Raw genomic sequence first — 17,191 nt, 5'->3', positions numbered from 1 at the left:
TGATGCGAAGCAAGGCGGGGTGTTGCTCTTATTTATAAATCTAGGTTTAGCCTATTAGCTGTTGGGGGTTACAAATATCACTCATTTGAGCAACTGATTCTTCGCTCTGCTCAGGATATTACACATTGCCAAGATCAGAAGAATAAAAATCAGTAGTATTACTTTGTCACTGTATATAGGCCTCCTGGCCCATATTCTGAATTCTTAGATGAATTTGGTGCATTCATCTCTAACTTGTCAACTAGTGTAGATAACATTTTGATCATTGGTGACTTTAACATTCATAAAAATAAGCCTTCTGATCCCCTCTGCAAATCATTTATGGAAATTGTGGATGCATTAGGATTTCGGCAATGCATTCGGGATTTGATGCACATTTGTGGAAATACCCTGGATCTGGTTCTCGCACGTGGTATTGCTGTCACGAATATTGACATCATGCCTCTTACATCAGTGGCGTCTGATCATTCACTCATTAAGTTTACAGTTTCACTGCTGTGTTTAGTGGAACAACAACCTTATATATCATTACGGCGATGCATCAACTCCTCAACTAAGACTGAACTCGAAGCTAGATTGCCTGATGTCTTAGCTTCACATTTGACAAATACCCAGTCAGTAGACAGACTTGTGGATAGTTTAAACTCAGTGCTCAAAACTACACTCGACATGACTGTACCACCTGTGTTAAAACCACGCTCCCCCAAATCTCAGTCACCTTGGTTCAATGATTATCTGCGTGACCTCAAGCATAAAGCAAGAGGTCTAGAACGGAAATGGCGTCATTCAAAATTAAAACCTTGCATGGCGTGATGCTATCTTAGACTATAAGCATGCATTATTGGCTACAAAGCGGACTTACTACTCTGATTTAATCAACAAAAACAAGCATAATTCAAAGTTCTTGTTCGACACAGTGGCAACACTTATGCATGGACAACCACCTGTAGTTCGCTCTCCTTTTACAGCACAAGATTTCCTGGATTACTTTGGGAAGAAAATAGGAGACATCAGGCTAAACATATCCCGGCATGCCTTAATCCAGCCACTACACCCTGATATTGATGTGGGCACCATTACTGAGGTATTACCTAGATTTACAGAATTTGACAGTATCTCACTAGACATGCTGACGAAACTCGTAATGTCAACAAAAAGCACAACCTGTTTATTTGATCCTATACCAACAAAGCTGTTTAAGGACCTGTGGCCCACTCTTGGGCCGACTGTGCTGTAAATTATTAATCTTTCTTTAACTTCTTGATCTGTTCCTAAATGTTTCAAAGCGGATAGGCTGGAAAATCATTTTGGGATTACTGGGAGTGCCCCTTGCACGGCTGACGTCATACTTGACCAGTCGTTCTCACTGTGTTTTGTACAGTAACACTACCTCTAACCTTAGTGACATGAAATTTGGGGTTCCACAGGTGTCTGTCTTAGGCCCCCTGCTTTTCTCCCTTTATATAGCACCCCTTGGGCACATATTGCGGCGTTTTGGGATTACCTTTCACTGCTATGCAGATGATACTCAGTTATACATGCCGATAACTGCTGATAATCTTGTTCACATAAAATCCTTAGAAGATTGCCTTGCAGCAGTGAGACGTTGGATGTCTAGAAACTTCCTACTTTTAAACTCTGATAAGACTGAAATGATGGTTCTTGGTCCAATGAGACATCGGCATCAATTTGACCAGTTAACGCTCAGCCTCAGCTCGTGTGTCATACATCACACTGACAAAGTGAGGAACCTTGGGGTAATTTTTGATCCTTCGTTGTCCTTTAGCCTCCACATTAGAAATATTACTAGGACTGCTTTCTTCCACCTGCGAAATATAGCGAAGATTCGTCCTATCCTGTCTATGGCTGATGCTGAGAAGCTGATCCATGCATTTATCTCTTCTAGATTGGACTACTGCAATGTTCTATTTTCTGGTTTACCGCAGTCTAGCATTAGGGCTCTCCAATTGGTTCAAAATGCTGCAGCCAAACTTTTGACAGGAAGCAGAAAGTTCCACCACATTACACCCATTCTGGCGTCTCTTCACTGGCTTCCTGTCCCAGTGAGATTAAATTTTAAGGTTCTGCTACAAACCTATACAATTATTCATGGACTGGCACCTTCCTACCTAGCTGACCTAATTAAACCTTATATACCGGCCCGGGCTTTACGTTCTCAGGGTGCAGGACTACTTTGTGTCCCTAAGGTGAATAAGAAGTCTGTGGGTCACAGAGCTTTCTCTTATCGTGCCCCTGTTCTGTGGAATGATCTCCCTGCTTCAATAAAACAGTCAGATTATGTGGAGATTTTTAAGTCCAGACTTAAGACGCACTTATTTTCCCTTTCATATAGCTAGCATACTGGTACAGTTTTTTTTTAACGCTTTTTACTCTTAATTCATTTATTAGTAATTGGAGCGGGCTGCGGCCTTAACTTTACCTAAATTCTGGGTCTTTAAATGAAGTTTAGGGCTAGTGGCCGGCGATCACCTTAGTACTTCTCTGTTTTTCTTGTTGATTAATGCTGACAAATTATACTCTATTTCTTGTCTTTCTGATGCCTGATTCTGTTTTTTCTCTCTGTTTAAGGTGCAGCTCCATCTAGAGATGGAAGTTGTGTTTGTGTTGGCGATCCTCCTGTCCTGTGCGCCAACAGCATTTCTTGTATATTCGTCTGTGAACTGTTCTGTGAATTGTTCTGTAATTTATGTCTGTATCATGGCCCAAGCAGAGGGTCACCCCTTTGAGTCTGGTCTGCTTGAGGTTTCTTCCTCAGAGGGTTTTTCCTTACCACTGTTGCTCTGGGGGTTGGTAAGGTTAGACCTTACCTGTGTGAAGCGCTTTGAGGCAACTTTGTTGTGATTTGGCCCTATACAAATGAAAATAAATTGAAATTGAAAACTAACTGACAAAATAATAACGAAATTTAAAATGAGGCCCATCTCCATAATTAACTGGTTGATTTAATGGAAAAAAGAACATTTGATTTAATTGGCATGGGAATTCTAGCAACATTTCAGTTTAGATTTTCTTTTGACCCACAGATGAAGACCAAAATTTAGGGAGAAAAAAAAAGGCAAACACTACATGATCAAATTTCTGTCAAACCTAAAACTTTTGCAGATTAAGCCTAATATTTACAAACACCAAGCTAAATATTAAGACAAATATAAAAGAGCCAAGTGTTCATCTCTGAAAGACATTAATATCACATCTAATGACAGACATTTAGCATGTAAGGGCACGTTTATTCAAATTTGCAATTCATGGATGTTTTGTGTAAGAGTTATAATGTAGCTTGTGGCTTTTTGATGTCAATTTAGGAGCACTTCTAAAATATTAACAATAATAATAAAAAATGACTGTTTGTGCAAAATTTTGTGTTTTTTTGGGGGGGGGCGTTGCCCGGGTAATAATTTCGCCACTGATCCCTACAGTGAAGCATGGTGGTGGCAGCATCATGCTGTGGGGATGTTTTCAGCAGCAGGAACTGGGACACTAGTCAGGATGAGGGAAAGATGAATGCAGCAATGTACAGAGACATCCTGGATAAAAACCTGCTCCAGAGCGCTCTTGATCTCAGACTGGGGCGACGGTTCATCTTTCAGCAGGACAATGACCCTAAGCACACAGCCAAGATATCAAAGGAGTGGCTTCAGGACAACTCTGTGAATGTCCTTGAGTGGCCCAGACAGAGCCCAGACTTGAATCCGATTGTACATCTCTGGAAATATCCGAAAATGGCTGTGCACCAAAGCACCCCATCCAACCTGGTGGAGCTTGAGAGGTGCTGCAAAGAGGAATGGGCCAAACTGCCCAAAGATAGGTGCACCAAGCTTGTGGCATCATGTTCAAGAAGATCTGAGTTTGGAATTGCTGCCAACTGCCCATCAACAAACTACTGAACAAAGGCTGTGAAAACTTACGTACATGTGGTGGGCACAGCTAACCAAAACGTTAGCTTCGACAACGGGTAATCAGCTAACTGAAAAGTTACCTTTTATGCTAAACCAATAAACTGCCTAAAAACTTATCAGAAGCTACAGCTAACTGATAACTTTCAATTTTGTCTCCTGTACGCTCTCAGCTACTAACAAGCCAATTTTGAGTTTAAAGTAGACCTGCATTGAAATAAATGCAGTCAGATCTTTGGACCAAAAAATGACATATTTACACATAAGATCCTTCTGAATGTAGTGAAGTAAATCTGCAAGTCCAGATCTGTCATTCAACAGAGAAATCTTCATTTAAAAATGACAAATTTACAGCTAAAATTTAGCCCTCCGCAAAACTGTCATCACATCCGGGACGCTGCCGAGATGTCAGAGAGAAGACCCTATCCCAGCATACATTGCGCGCGCCAACTGTAATTTGTGGATTTACGTCAGTTTGCATCTGCACCTTTTTCTTGTCTTATACTGAAGGATCTACTTTTTTAAAACTTCATATTGTCTTGCGGCACGTTTGGTGAGTACACATTTCTTTTATTTGTGCTTGAAAATTATTTTGGGGGACTTTTTCATACGCCCGTTTGATTGAGTGGTGTCGCATTGAAAATCTACTGTCTTTCACCTCCGGTGTTACCGTCGCGGGGTACGGAGGCGAGACCCGCAAAGAATCCAAGTCCTTAAAAAGATATAAACCTCTCTTAGCGGCCACGGAGCTCTGCGGCTCCGATTACCGAGACGTGCGGCGCTGCGGAAAGTCTGTCCTTGCAGCAACAGGTGTCACCGGCCGCTCCGCATCAAAACAGCGAGCGTAGTCTCTGGACTTTTGCCAAGTTGGCTGCACCTCCATTCAGTAGACAGGGATGTGGTGCCGGCTGCACAGCAGACACGGGGGCGATGTGAGTGGCCGCTTCGGCATTTATCGAGCATGCAGACTCAGTAAGCGCATCAGAGGCAGAGAACGAGGCGTCGGGGAAGAACGTCGCCCGCTGTCGATGTCGCCGCTGATCTGAGAATGCAGAGCTGTATGTCACATTCATTGCAGCTTATTTTTGGATGCTGAAACCAGGATGTGTATAACAGTAACATTACTAACAGATAAAATCAATTTCAATGCGGGATCGGACTGAAGGCGGGAGCGCTCCGTCTTCTGCCGAACATCACTGCAATGACCCGGATGTACAAACAGTTTTCGCTGAAGGCCAAATTTTAACTGCAAATTTGTCATTTTTAAATTAAGATTTCTCCGCTAAATTGCAAATTTGGGCTTGCAGATTTACTTTACTGCATTCATAAGGGTCTTATAAATACATATCAGCTATTTCTTTCTGAGATCTGACCACATTTATTTCAATGCAGGTCTACTTTAAACACCGCCAAAGCTTCTAACAGAATCAAAAGTGATCACGAACCCAAACGCACCCAATGAGCGAGCGCTTCTATCCTTAAGTGATGAGACTTCACTTAAGGATCTTTAGGATACCAGGTGGCCGCAGCACAGCAGCGACACAGGTAAGGGCTGCTGTTGCTTGTCCTGTCTAAACTCTGTGTTTTATATGAATTGTGTAAGTGGAGTTTATTGTGCAAAAGGTTTTGATGATTAAATTCTGACTCCAATCGTGCTGCAAGCACAAGCCACGCTAGTAGGAAGCAGCGTTTTTGATCTGCAGTGGGTAGCCTCGAACAATGGCACCATGGCAATTTTTCTACTTTGGACAATATTCTTTTGCAAATTGTTTGAATTGACCACCGCGTGGAATATACTACAAGAACAAAGATCTGCAAGGATAGTATATTCCAGAGACACACTGCTGTTTTTGAGACAGCAATATGTTGAACCGGAGTGTTTGCCCGAGGCTATCCGGGTGTGTCAGCCACCAGCTATTACCGGAATTCGGCTACGGCGTAAACAAGGAAGATGTGGAGGAGTACATGAACGGCTCCGCCGCCGAGCCAGCAGACCACCACTGCCCTCGATAATCCTGAGCAACGTGAGGTCATTGGCACCTAAGATGGATGAGCTTTGAGTCATCACAAAGACTTGTTTTGAATACCGTGAGGCAAATGTTATGGTATTTACAGAGACTTGGCTTCATGAGGGAGTCCCTGACTATTTACTTGGACTGGATGGATATTCATTGATACGCGCTGACCGCTGAGTAGCCGACTCGGGCAAGAAAAGCGGAGGCGGAGTTTCTCTGTACATCTCTAACAAGTGGTGCACACAGCAAACAGTAAGGGACAAAGTGTGCACCCCAGATGTCGAAGTTTTATGTGTCTCTTTGCAACCTCACTATCTGCCTCGGGGGTTTGGCTGTGTGTTCATCTGTGCTGTATATATTCCACCAAGCGGCAATGCAGGATGAGCAGCGGCGCGCATTGCCGAGTGCGCGCACCAGCAGCTTCAGCGCTCACCGGGAGCCCCTCTGTTAATCTTGGGAGATTTCAATCACTGCAGACCAGATACGGTGCTTGCAGGATTCCAGCAGTATGTGCAGTGTGGCACTCAACCTAAGAAAACCCTGGATAAATGTTATGGCAATGTAAAAAATGCATACACAGCGAAATCAAAGCCCCCTCTCTCCAACTCTGATCACAACACAGTTCATCTAATTCCCATATATAAATCAGTGTTCAAGACAAGTAAACCAGAGTGTAAAACAGTAAATGTCTGGACGGAGGAATAATTTGAAACACTAAAAGGCAGTTTTTTATGTACAGATTGGCCCATATTTCAAACATTAAATCTTGACAAGGCCACGGTTACAATTAGTGATTATATAAATTTTTGTGCAGACAATGTTTGCAAAAAAGAGATTATTTATCCAAATAACAAATCATATATTACCAAAGAAATTAAACAATGTATTAATAATAAAAAGCGGGCTTTTGGGAGGAAAGAGAGCAGGGTTGCAAGTGGCACAGAAGGAGTTAAATCATCTTAAAAAGGCCAGGGAAAAACACAGGCAAGCCATGGAACACAGTTTCTACACTGCTAATACTAAAAAGCTGTGGGATACAATGAAATTGGTTACAAATATGAATACAGCTAAGACACATTTTGCAGTAATAAATGAATTGCAGAGAGCAAATGAATTAAATGATTTTTATTTGAGGTTCGAGTCACAAGATCATTTAGAGAAATGCCATAATTTGGTACAGTCACTGCCTGATACTGATGTGAAACCCAGACTCAAGGTAGATCCCATTGATGTGCAGCATATTTTTAAACGTCTGCCTTGATCTGCAGAAAGTGCCTTCTTTGTGGAAATTATTCCACATATCGCCAATTCCCAAAAAGCCTAGTGCCACAGCTAACAGTGATCTGCGTCCAGTAGCTTTGACCTCAAATGTAATGAAATGTTTTGAGAGGTTTGTTGTGTCATTACTGGAGAGAGAAGTGGACTCAATGCTGGACACTAATCAGTTTGCTTACAAGAAAAACAGGAGCACTGAAGACGCTGTCCTAAGCATTGTCCATCTTGTGTCAACATCTGGAAGATACCAAGGCCTATGCAGGCATTCTATTTGTTGATTTTAGTTCTGCTTTTAATACAGTACAAACACATCTGCTTTTAGAGAAACTGTCTGCAATGGGAGTCAGTGCTTTTTTAATAAAATGGTTTTATGCTTTTTTAAATAACAGAACTCAACACGTTAAGATCAATGGGACATTATCAGACGTCAGACACAGTAACACCGGGGTTCCACAAGGCAGTGTGTCATCGCCAGTGCTTTTCACCATTTATACAAATGATTGTAAAAGCACACATCAAAATAATAGCATTTTGAAATATGCAGATGACACTGCCATTGTGAGTCTTTTATCTAAGGATACGGACACATCCTTATATTACAATGAAATTGACAGTTTTACAAAATGGTGTGAAAGGAACTTTCTTGTGATTAATCCAACAAAAACACAAGAAACTGTTTTTGACTCTCGGCATGTATGTGAGCATAAACCTGTCCACATAGATAATGTGATCATCCAGCAAGTGGACTCCTACAGATCAAAATACAACCCCTGGCAATAATTATGGAATCACCGGCCTCGGAGGATGTTCATTCAGTTGTTTAATTTTGTAGAAAAAAAGCAGATCACAGACATGACACAAAACTAAAGTCATTTCAAATGGCAACTTTCTGGCTGTAAGAAACACTATAAGAAATCAGGAAAAATAACTGTGGCAGTCAGTAACGGTTACTTTTTTAGACCAAGCAGAGGGAAAAAATATGGACTCACTCAATTCTGAGGAATAAATTATGGAATCACCCTGTAAATTTTCATCCCCAAAACTAACACCTGCATCAAATCAGATCTGCTCGTTAGTCTGAATCTAAAAAGGAGTGATCACACCTTGGAGAGCTGTTGCACCAAGTGGACTGACATGAATCATGGCTCCAACACGAGAGATGTCAATTGACACAAAGGAGAGGATTATCAAACTATTAAAAGAGGGTAAATCATCACACAATGTTGCAAAAGATGTTGGTTGTTCACAGTCAGCTGTGTCTAAACTCTGGACCAAATACAAACAACATGGGAAGGTTGTTAAAGGCAAACATACTGGTAGACCAAGGAAGACATCAAAGCGTCAAGACAGAAAACTTAAAGCAATATGTCTCAAAAATCAAAAATGCACAACAAAACAAATGAGGAACGAATGGGAGGAAACTGGAGTCGACGTCTGTGACCGAGCTGTAAGAAACCGCCTAAAGGAAATGGGATTTACATACAGAAAAGCTAAACGAAAGCCATCATTAACACCTAAACAGAAAAAAAACAAGGTTACAATGGGCTAAGGAAAAGCAATCGTGGACTGTGGATGACTGTTGGTGCTGTTACAAACTGTACCACACTGACTGATGGAGTTTAGATCTAATTTTGATTCTTGGTTATATATTTGTATATAGTTTGACACTTTGTTTTATTCATATTGTATAATTTTGCACAAAATGAGTGATCAAATGAGTGATTTATTGCACATTTTAATAAGACAGATAATAATTGATATATTTATATTTAGTTTTGCACTTTGTTGTTATTCATATTGTTTGGTTCTGCACTTTAAAATTGGTTACTTTTTGCATATTTTCGCCTTGTAAAATGTTTACTTTTGCACTGTTTCTGAGTTCTAGACACACAAAATTAATTATTTTGATTGTAAACACTTACAGCTTCCTGTTAAAAATGTGAAATCCAAACTTCCTTTACATAACAATCATTTTTCACTAAAAAACTGAAAAAAAAAAAAATCAAGTTCGTTTTTGTGTTTTTTTCTCATTTTAAATGCTAAAACTTATAAATAATGTGTATGAATAGTTAATCAGGTGTAATATAATTGAAATTCAGGTACTCTTGGAAAAGGGTACCAAAGCACACAAACATAGAACATTATTTCTTAATTTTATTGCTATAATAAAAAATTATAACCAATCGTCCATTTATAGCCTCAGTAGGTAAAGGGTTAAGTTGTCCTTTGTCCCGTCTTCTATTAAATTGCTGAACACTAGATCTTCACGTACATCAGATTCTCTGCACAGTACTTAACCTGCACTTTCCCAACTCTGTGGCTGAATGTGTGTTGTTTGTATCCGTTTTGTTTTTTATACTGTTTTTAAGCAATACGAGGTCTGTCCAAAAAGTATCTGACCTTTTTATTTTTTTCAAAAACTATATGGATTTGAATCACGTGTGATTGATTACATCAGACAAGCTTGAACCTTTGTGCGCATGCGTGAGTTTTTCCACGCCTGTCGGTTGCGTCATTTGCCTGTGGGCAGGCTTTGAGTGAGCACTGGTCCACCCCTCCTGTCGGATTTCTTTTATCTGAGAACTTGCTGAGAGGCTGCCGCTTTGCTCCATGAAATTTTTTTCAGAAACTGTTAGAGACAGGCAGTTGGAAACCATTCGATAGATTCAGTTGGATATCGGTGAAGATTCTGTCGGCGTCACGCGGATTATGGACTGTTAAAACCTTTTTAAAGACGGCCCACAGTGGCGGAGGGCGCGCGGCGCACCAAGTGGCCATTCGACAGGCTGGATCGACCATATCATTTCTAAACTGAATGCTGTGTTGATCCGGGACATCATGTGACTACCACAGAAATGGCAACAGAGCTGGACATAGCACTTTTGTGGCACATTCCACTGTTACAGGAGATTTTGTAATGAAAGACGTGCGGAGGATTTTGCGCGTCGGCACGAAGCAGCTCAGGACGCGCAGCAAAAAAACACCTCCGTCTTGGAAGTCTCACAGGACATGTTGGGGCATGTCCAGCTGTTACACAATTTCTCGGATACTCACTCGACTGAAAGCCATCGAAGGCCGTCTGAATATTCTGAATGGTTTCCAACACGGAGGTGTTTTTTTTTTTGCTGCGCGTCCTGAGCTGCTTCGTGCCGACGCGAGAAACCCTCCGCACGTCTTTCATTACAAAATCTCCTGTAACAGTGGAATGTGCCGCAAAAGTGCTATGTCCAGCTCTCTTGCCATTTCTGTGGTAGTCACACGATGTCCCGGATCAACACAGCGTTCAGTTTAGAAATGATCTGGTCATTCCAGCCTGTCAATGGCCACTCGGTGCGCCGAGCGCCCTCCGCCGCTGTGGGCCGTCTTTAAAAAGGTTTTAACACTCCTTAATTCGCGTGACACCGACAGAATCTTCACCGATATCCAACTGAATCTATCGAATGGTTTCCAACTGCCTGTCTCTAACAGTTTCTGAAAAAAATTTCATGGAGCAAAGCGGCAGTCTCTCAGCAAGTTCTCAGACAAAAGAAATCCGACGGGAGGGGTGGACCAGTGCTCACTCAAAGCCTGCCCACAGGGGAATGACGCAACCGACAGGCGTGGAAAAACTCACGCATGTGCACGAAGGTTCAAGCTTGGCTGATGTAATCAATCACACGTGATTCAAATCCATATAGTTTTTGAAAAAATAAAAAGGTCCGTTACTTTTTGGACAAACCTCGTATGTAGCACTGTGCCCAGGACAAATTTCCCTTTGGGGACAATAAAGTTTTTTTTTTCTATTTCTATCTTTGTGCGCTCTGCCCCCTGCTGTAGGGGAGCATCATTTACCTTGACAGGATACAGTGGTCCAGCAATAAGGCGGAGGTCTTGAAATGGAGAGCAGGTTTGACTTATGGTTTTTGATATGTATATATACATATATATATATACACATATACATACAGTGGTTCCTCATTTATCACGGGAGTTACGATCTAAAAATAACCCGCGATAAGCGAAATCCACAAAGTAGTCCTGCTCTCCGCTCAAACTCTCATCACTGAGTAAAAAAAAAAAAAGGACATAAGTCCTGCTCACAGACTGATTGCCAGAGACAGGACATGTCCACATGAAGTATAACTCCAGACATCTCCACATTTACTCACGGACGGTTTGTTCGCGCACACGCATCTCGCGGTCACAGGAGGAAAGATAAACTATAACAGAACTCAGAGCGCAGCCCTGCAGCTCAGCACAAGAACAAATATAAACTAGAAGACAAGTCAGAGTGCATAGTGTGGCTGCAGCCAAACTGTGCACTCTGACTTCTCTGTACAGAGAACCTGCAGGCTGCGTTCTCACCTCCTCTCTGCCCCCTGCTGCGCGCACCTGACACAGAAATTCCTGCGTCATCATGATGCAACAGGAAGCAACTCAAAGTGGGCCTGGTGTGAAAGTGACTTTTGGTTGTGCAAGTAACTTTTTTTTTGGTGCAAGTAATTTTTTTGTTAGCACCAGTGCAAGTAGGTTAAAAAATGTATTTCGACCCCTGATCTTAAAAACTGATACTGCTTCATTCCATTAAATTATTACAGTCCTACATTTTTGGTGGGGGTGTGAAGGTTTGGGATCCAGGGGTCACCAAGGTGCATGGAAGCTCCTGGATGTTCTGAAACCCCCCCCAGAAAATACCAGACTTAAACTACTTGTTTTGTCTACGTGTATCAGTAGAACTTCATTGCTCATACATGATGAACATTAATATCGGAGAAACAAATCCCTAAAATGTCGAGAATTAGAATGGAAACACTGGCAGCAGTTATGTCTTCAGAGAACAACAGAAAATCTGTTTCATGTAACTCAAAGCAAACAGTTATTTCTTATGTGTCAAAGAGGAGTAAGTAAGTCCCTTTGGCTGCCCCCTTGTTTTCACTTGAGATCACTATAGCAGGTCAAAGGTGGATTTGCATGCTGATTTGGCACAAGTTTTACACCGGATGCCCTTCCTGACACAACTCCATATTACATGGAGAAATATGGCTCTGAACCTGGAACCTTCCACACTGAAACCAAGCACACTAACCATCGCCTCTACACCATGTGTCAAAGACTATACTACGTATTTTGCCATATCGCACAAACCTTCAGGTAGTCTTTATCTGAGTCATACAAACCTTGCGATAGTCTAACTGAATCGTAGTAACCACAAGGTGGTCTTTATCTGAGTCGCAGTAATCTTTTGGTGGTCTTTATCTGAGTGGCACTAACCTTGCAACAGTCTTTATCGGAGTCACATTAACCACGCAGTGGTCTTTATCTGAGTAGTACTAACCATGAGGTGGTCTTTATCTGAGCCGCACTAACCATGAGGTGGTCTTTATCTTAGTACTAACCATGAGGTGGTCTTTATCTTAGTACTAACCATGAGGTGGTCTTTATCTTAGTACTAACCTTGAGGTGGTCTTTATCTGAGATGCACTAACCTTGAGGTGGTCTTTATTGATAGCTGCAGCCATCTTGGCACACAGCTCCTCGCAGCAGACATTCTCCTCTGCTGTCACCACCAGAGCTGAGCAGCGAGCAAACACCCTGTACAGCTTGGCCCATGTGGACAACATGGACTTCTGGGGTCCCTGAAAAAAGTCAAGGTTGACAGTCAGCAGTTGTGGAACATTTGAGTGTCTTTCACTCAGATAAATAAGACGATGGCAGCGTCAGTTGACACCATGTTATGATTATGGACTCCTACAGAAGAGGACACAGCACAGATTTCACAGTTCATAGTCAGAAAAGTAAATCAAGAGGGGTTTTTAAAGGGGTGGCAACCTTTTACCTTAGAGTTTTGAAAACTACTGTACTTGATTGAACTGTCATGGGTGTGTGTGAATGTTTTTTATTATTATTTTGTAGGGCCTAAGGGCATTAGATGTTTATGAATGTTCGGTTTCCAGCACATTAAAATGTTCATATGCACTTCTGATATGCTTACACTTTTGTAAGAGCTTTCTATGTGGTGTTCTTATGAGAAAATGACGAATAAATGGGGAAAAAAGTCAGCCAGAGGAGTTCAGTAAGAAAGGTCAATCAAGTCTCCCTAGACCTTTTTGGAAGATCAAGGCCAACTCATTAGTAGCTATGTAATGACGATGTTCCTGTTCCACATCAAAAGATTTTAACAGTTTAGAAAGTCAGCTTTTGATTCATGATATTTACATCTAGACATGTTAAACAACAAACCTTTGTCCTTTCAAATGTGATTATGAACATGTAAATTTAACAATAGAACATGTGACAGACAGACTACTTAATCACAAACCCCTAATCTCAGAGTGACTCCATTTGGCTTAATTCAGATTTCAACGGTGAAGACTCCAGAGCTGTCTGTTGGAGAAACAGGAGTCATTCTGAAACAGAGGACCATGTTCCAAAGTTCTGTTTCATTCCTCCTGGTCGCCAGAGGGCGGTGCTTTTAGCACCTGCATTATTCCATGCGTGCATGCACAGAGGTCGAGTCTTATACCAACAAAGTCACGCCAGTATGCGCGACCTGGGTGACATCAGTGACAGTATTTAAGAGCACATGACCCAGCACCCAGCTTTTTCCATCTCTCACGTGGGAAGCAGAAGGTTGAACTTTTTTCGGATCGCTTGTCTTTGAGCCTCGCAATCTTCCGTACGCGCACTCAGAGGCTACAAGACCACAAGTCGTCTTATAGGACATGCTGCTCTGTCTTGACCGGCGTGGTATGAATGTTAATTTGCCAGTCTGAGTTTATTGCACAGCGCCGGCACTTTTTTGCACATGACCTGCATGTTGCACCATTCATGCTCACGTGCCTGGTTCGCTTTGCTGCTGTGAAATTACACTGTTGTGAGTTTAGACACTGTTGTGAGTGTTTTTCCACTTCCAGGTCATTCTGTTCTAAACATACAGCTCGCTGGTGCCTTCTTTAAAATTACGCTGTTGCGAGTGGTTTTGCTCCTCTACTGTTGTTCCACGTGCTGAGTTTGTCCGCTGTTGTGAATGTTTTTCCACTTCCTGGTCACTCTGCTCTAAACGTACAGCGCGCTGGCATCGTCTTTGTAATTACACTGTAGTTGTGAGTGGTTTTCGCTCTTGCTCTACAGCTGCTGCTCCATGTGCCGAGTCGAATGCTGTGCTGTGAGCGTCTGCGCTCCTGTTGCACATTTCTAAATGTGCACACAGTTGGATTATTCTCTGACTTCCCTGCTGGTTGCGAGTGTTTTTTCATGCTTTTTCTACAGCAGTTGTTTTCACAAGCTGTGCTTGCCCACTGCACTGTGAGTGCCTTTCCAAAGTAGCTCACAGCTACTTTGCAATATGCTGGTGTTGGGGCAGTATGTCATGGCCAATTTGCTACTTTGTTAACTTGATATCTCCTTACACAATTAATAATAATAACTTCATATCTCCTCTGGAACACCATGATGCATACTGTTCTTTTGCTTACCACACTACACAGACAAAACACAGTTTTACTTTTACACATACCATTTCAGATATTACAACACGAACAAACACCACATATAAATGTAAGTGCAACATCTTTCAACCAATCACATAACTTCACTGATCCATCCTGAGGGCAACGGCCTGCCTTTCTGGGTACGGCGCTGGAGAGCAGGCAGAAGAGGCAAGCAGAGCGCTGTGTGATCAATTCTCTCTAAACGTTTAAGATGTTGAAATTATGATTAAGCATCCTTAGTAGCAGTAAAAAAAAAAAAAAAAAAAAAAAAAAAAAGCCTTCAAAAGTGGACCTTTAATCTTGGGGTGTTGTGGGGAGCTATGTCCCTGCCCCATCCCACGCCCAATTCCCATCTGTATTCTCCCCTGCTTTGGTGTTTGAGCAAGAAGAATGGATAATGTTTATTTATGAAGACAACCAGATTGGCACGTAAGAAATTTTTATCTGTTTTTTACATCATGTCGTCCTCAGAAAGAGTTTAGGTGCATTTGGGTGGAAAAAAGTGTTAGTTGTTAAAGTGTTGTGGATCAGCTGTTTTTAGAAAGAAAACACAGAGCGGTTCAGAGTTTTCAATAATGGGAAACAAAGAGCATAAAATTCATACTCATTACCTGTATTAATTGCACCTGTTTGAACTGGTTACCTGTATAAAAGACACCTGTCTACACACTCAATCAATCATACTCAAACCTATCCACCATGGCCAAGACAAATGAGTTTTCTAAGGACACCAGGGACAGAATTGTGGACCTGCACAAGGCTGGGATGGACTACAGGCAATCAGCTTGGTGAGAAGACAACAACTGTTGGAGTAATGATTAGAAAATGGAAGAAACAAGATGACTGTCAATGTTCCTTGAGGAAGTGCTTGACTTTAGCAAGAAAACCATTCTGGAAAAAACTTGCTTTGACAACAGAGTTTATCTGTTGATCAAACATCAGCTGTCAAATATCACTTCCAAATTCTTGACAGATGGTTTACATAATTAGCTAGGGCACCAAAGTTTGGAGTTACCACATTCGGCCTGCCAGAACATCCAAACACAATGGTATTAGTTTTACCATCATTCAAGTAAAGGAAGTTTTTGGACAGCCACTGCTTTACATCACGAATACAATTAACCCTCCTGGGTCCGAGGGCATTTTCTGGACAGTTCACTCGCCTGGCATAAATGTTTTATTACTGCTGTTGAAAGCTCATCCTGCATCCCACAATCAAGTGGTATGTCTTTTTTTTTTTCTTTTTTTTTTTTTTTAGACAACCTGTACTTTCAGAATATATGTGCGGTGTTTTGTAAGTGTAATAAAGGTTTACAATCAGAAATAAAGGAAAAAATGAAGGGGAAAATAATTTTCACACACATTTATTCAAAACACAGCAAACTATAATAAACAACTATTTTGACAACTTATAAAGGTAGTTTGTGATCTTGTACAAAAGAATGTACAAAATAAAGGTTCTAACAATAAGCACAAATGCATATTTTGAACAATATATACAAAATGGTCTATGCGTTTTGTTTGTCTTTATGCCACATCTCAAAGCAATTTCTGTCTGCTACTACAGAAAGGCTTACAACACAAACTTTAATTCCATGGAGTTGACTCTAACCCTAACCCTCTTGGAATGTGTTCCTGCACTGTAAACAACCTATCTTCACAGTTTGAGGGCCTGTTAACATCCCTCCCCCTCCTTCATTCATATGCGTAAACGGTACTTTACGAGTGAGAGCGAGAGAGGCTTATTCAACAATCTCCACTGGCCAAATAGTGAATCATTTGTTCCACCGACATTCTTTGGTCGACCACGTGAGGTTGTATGAGGCCCTCTTATGCTGATCACTTCCATTTACATGCGCAACACTGCACTTTTATACATGGAGCCAGCAGCCAGAGGGCTATTTAAACAGCATTCACATGCCAAAGAGTAACACATCACTGCTCCTAACAACCTATGGAATACCATGTGAGATTGTTCTGCCCTACGACTGGATATTGGAAAACCATGTGACGGTGAACCAATTCCAATTGGACACTCACATTGCGCACATCATCACACAGCTTCTATGAGGAGTACAAACATGGTGGACAGCTGGCTTGAAAGTCCGCTGAGTTAACGTTTCATCAAATAGAAAAGTAAGTTTCTATGTCATATCATTAAAAAGTTATTTATAATTTAGTAAAACTTGTACTCAGCCATCATATATGACGGCTCCAGAGGGTTAAATAATGACAAAGCATCGCTTCCATTAGTCCTCATAGGCAGATAGATTTGCAGATCATCCACATAGCAATGAAAGGACAGGTTGTGCTGGGCTATAATTGACCCCAATGCCAAAATGTACGAAGAAAAAAAAACAAAAAAGAGTAGGCCCAAGAATAGAACCCTGTGGTACTCCACAGTGCAGGGGAGCAGTTGATGAGGAAAGGTCACCAATCATACCAGAAAAACTCCTTGTGGCCAAATACGATCTAAACCACTTAAGTGCAGTACCTTGAATGCCAATAAAATGGTCTA

At 41.5% G+C, this 17,191-nt stretch overlaps 1 protein-coding gene across 1 annotated transcript in view; it reads right to left on the bottom strand.

Moving 5' to 3' along the window:
• Nucleotides 1-17,191, bottom strand: part of rif1 (replication timing regulatory factor 1) — a 246,301-nt gene that overhangs the window by 69,804 nt on the left and 159,306 nt on the right. The window contains exon 20 of the mRNA XM_034185865.1: nucleotides 12,670-12,819. Coding sequence (XP_034041756.1) covers nucleotides 12,670-12,819 — 150 coding nt within the window. The remainder of the gene's footprint in view (nucleotides 1-12,669; nucleotides 12,820-17,191) is intronic.

The sequence above is a fragment of the Thalassophryne amazonica genome, chromosome 14 (genome assembly GCF_902500255.1).
Source record: "Thalassophryne amazonica chromosome 14, fThaAma1.1, whole genome shotgun sequence".
NCBI classification, from domain to species: domain Eukaryota; kingdom Metazoa; phylum Chordata; class Actinopteri; order Batrachoidiformes; family Batrachoididae; genus Thalassophryne; species Thalassophryne amazonica.
The sequence above is the reverse complement of the archived record's forward strand: the minus strand, read 5'-3'. Positions and strand labels throughout refer to the sequence as shown.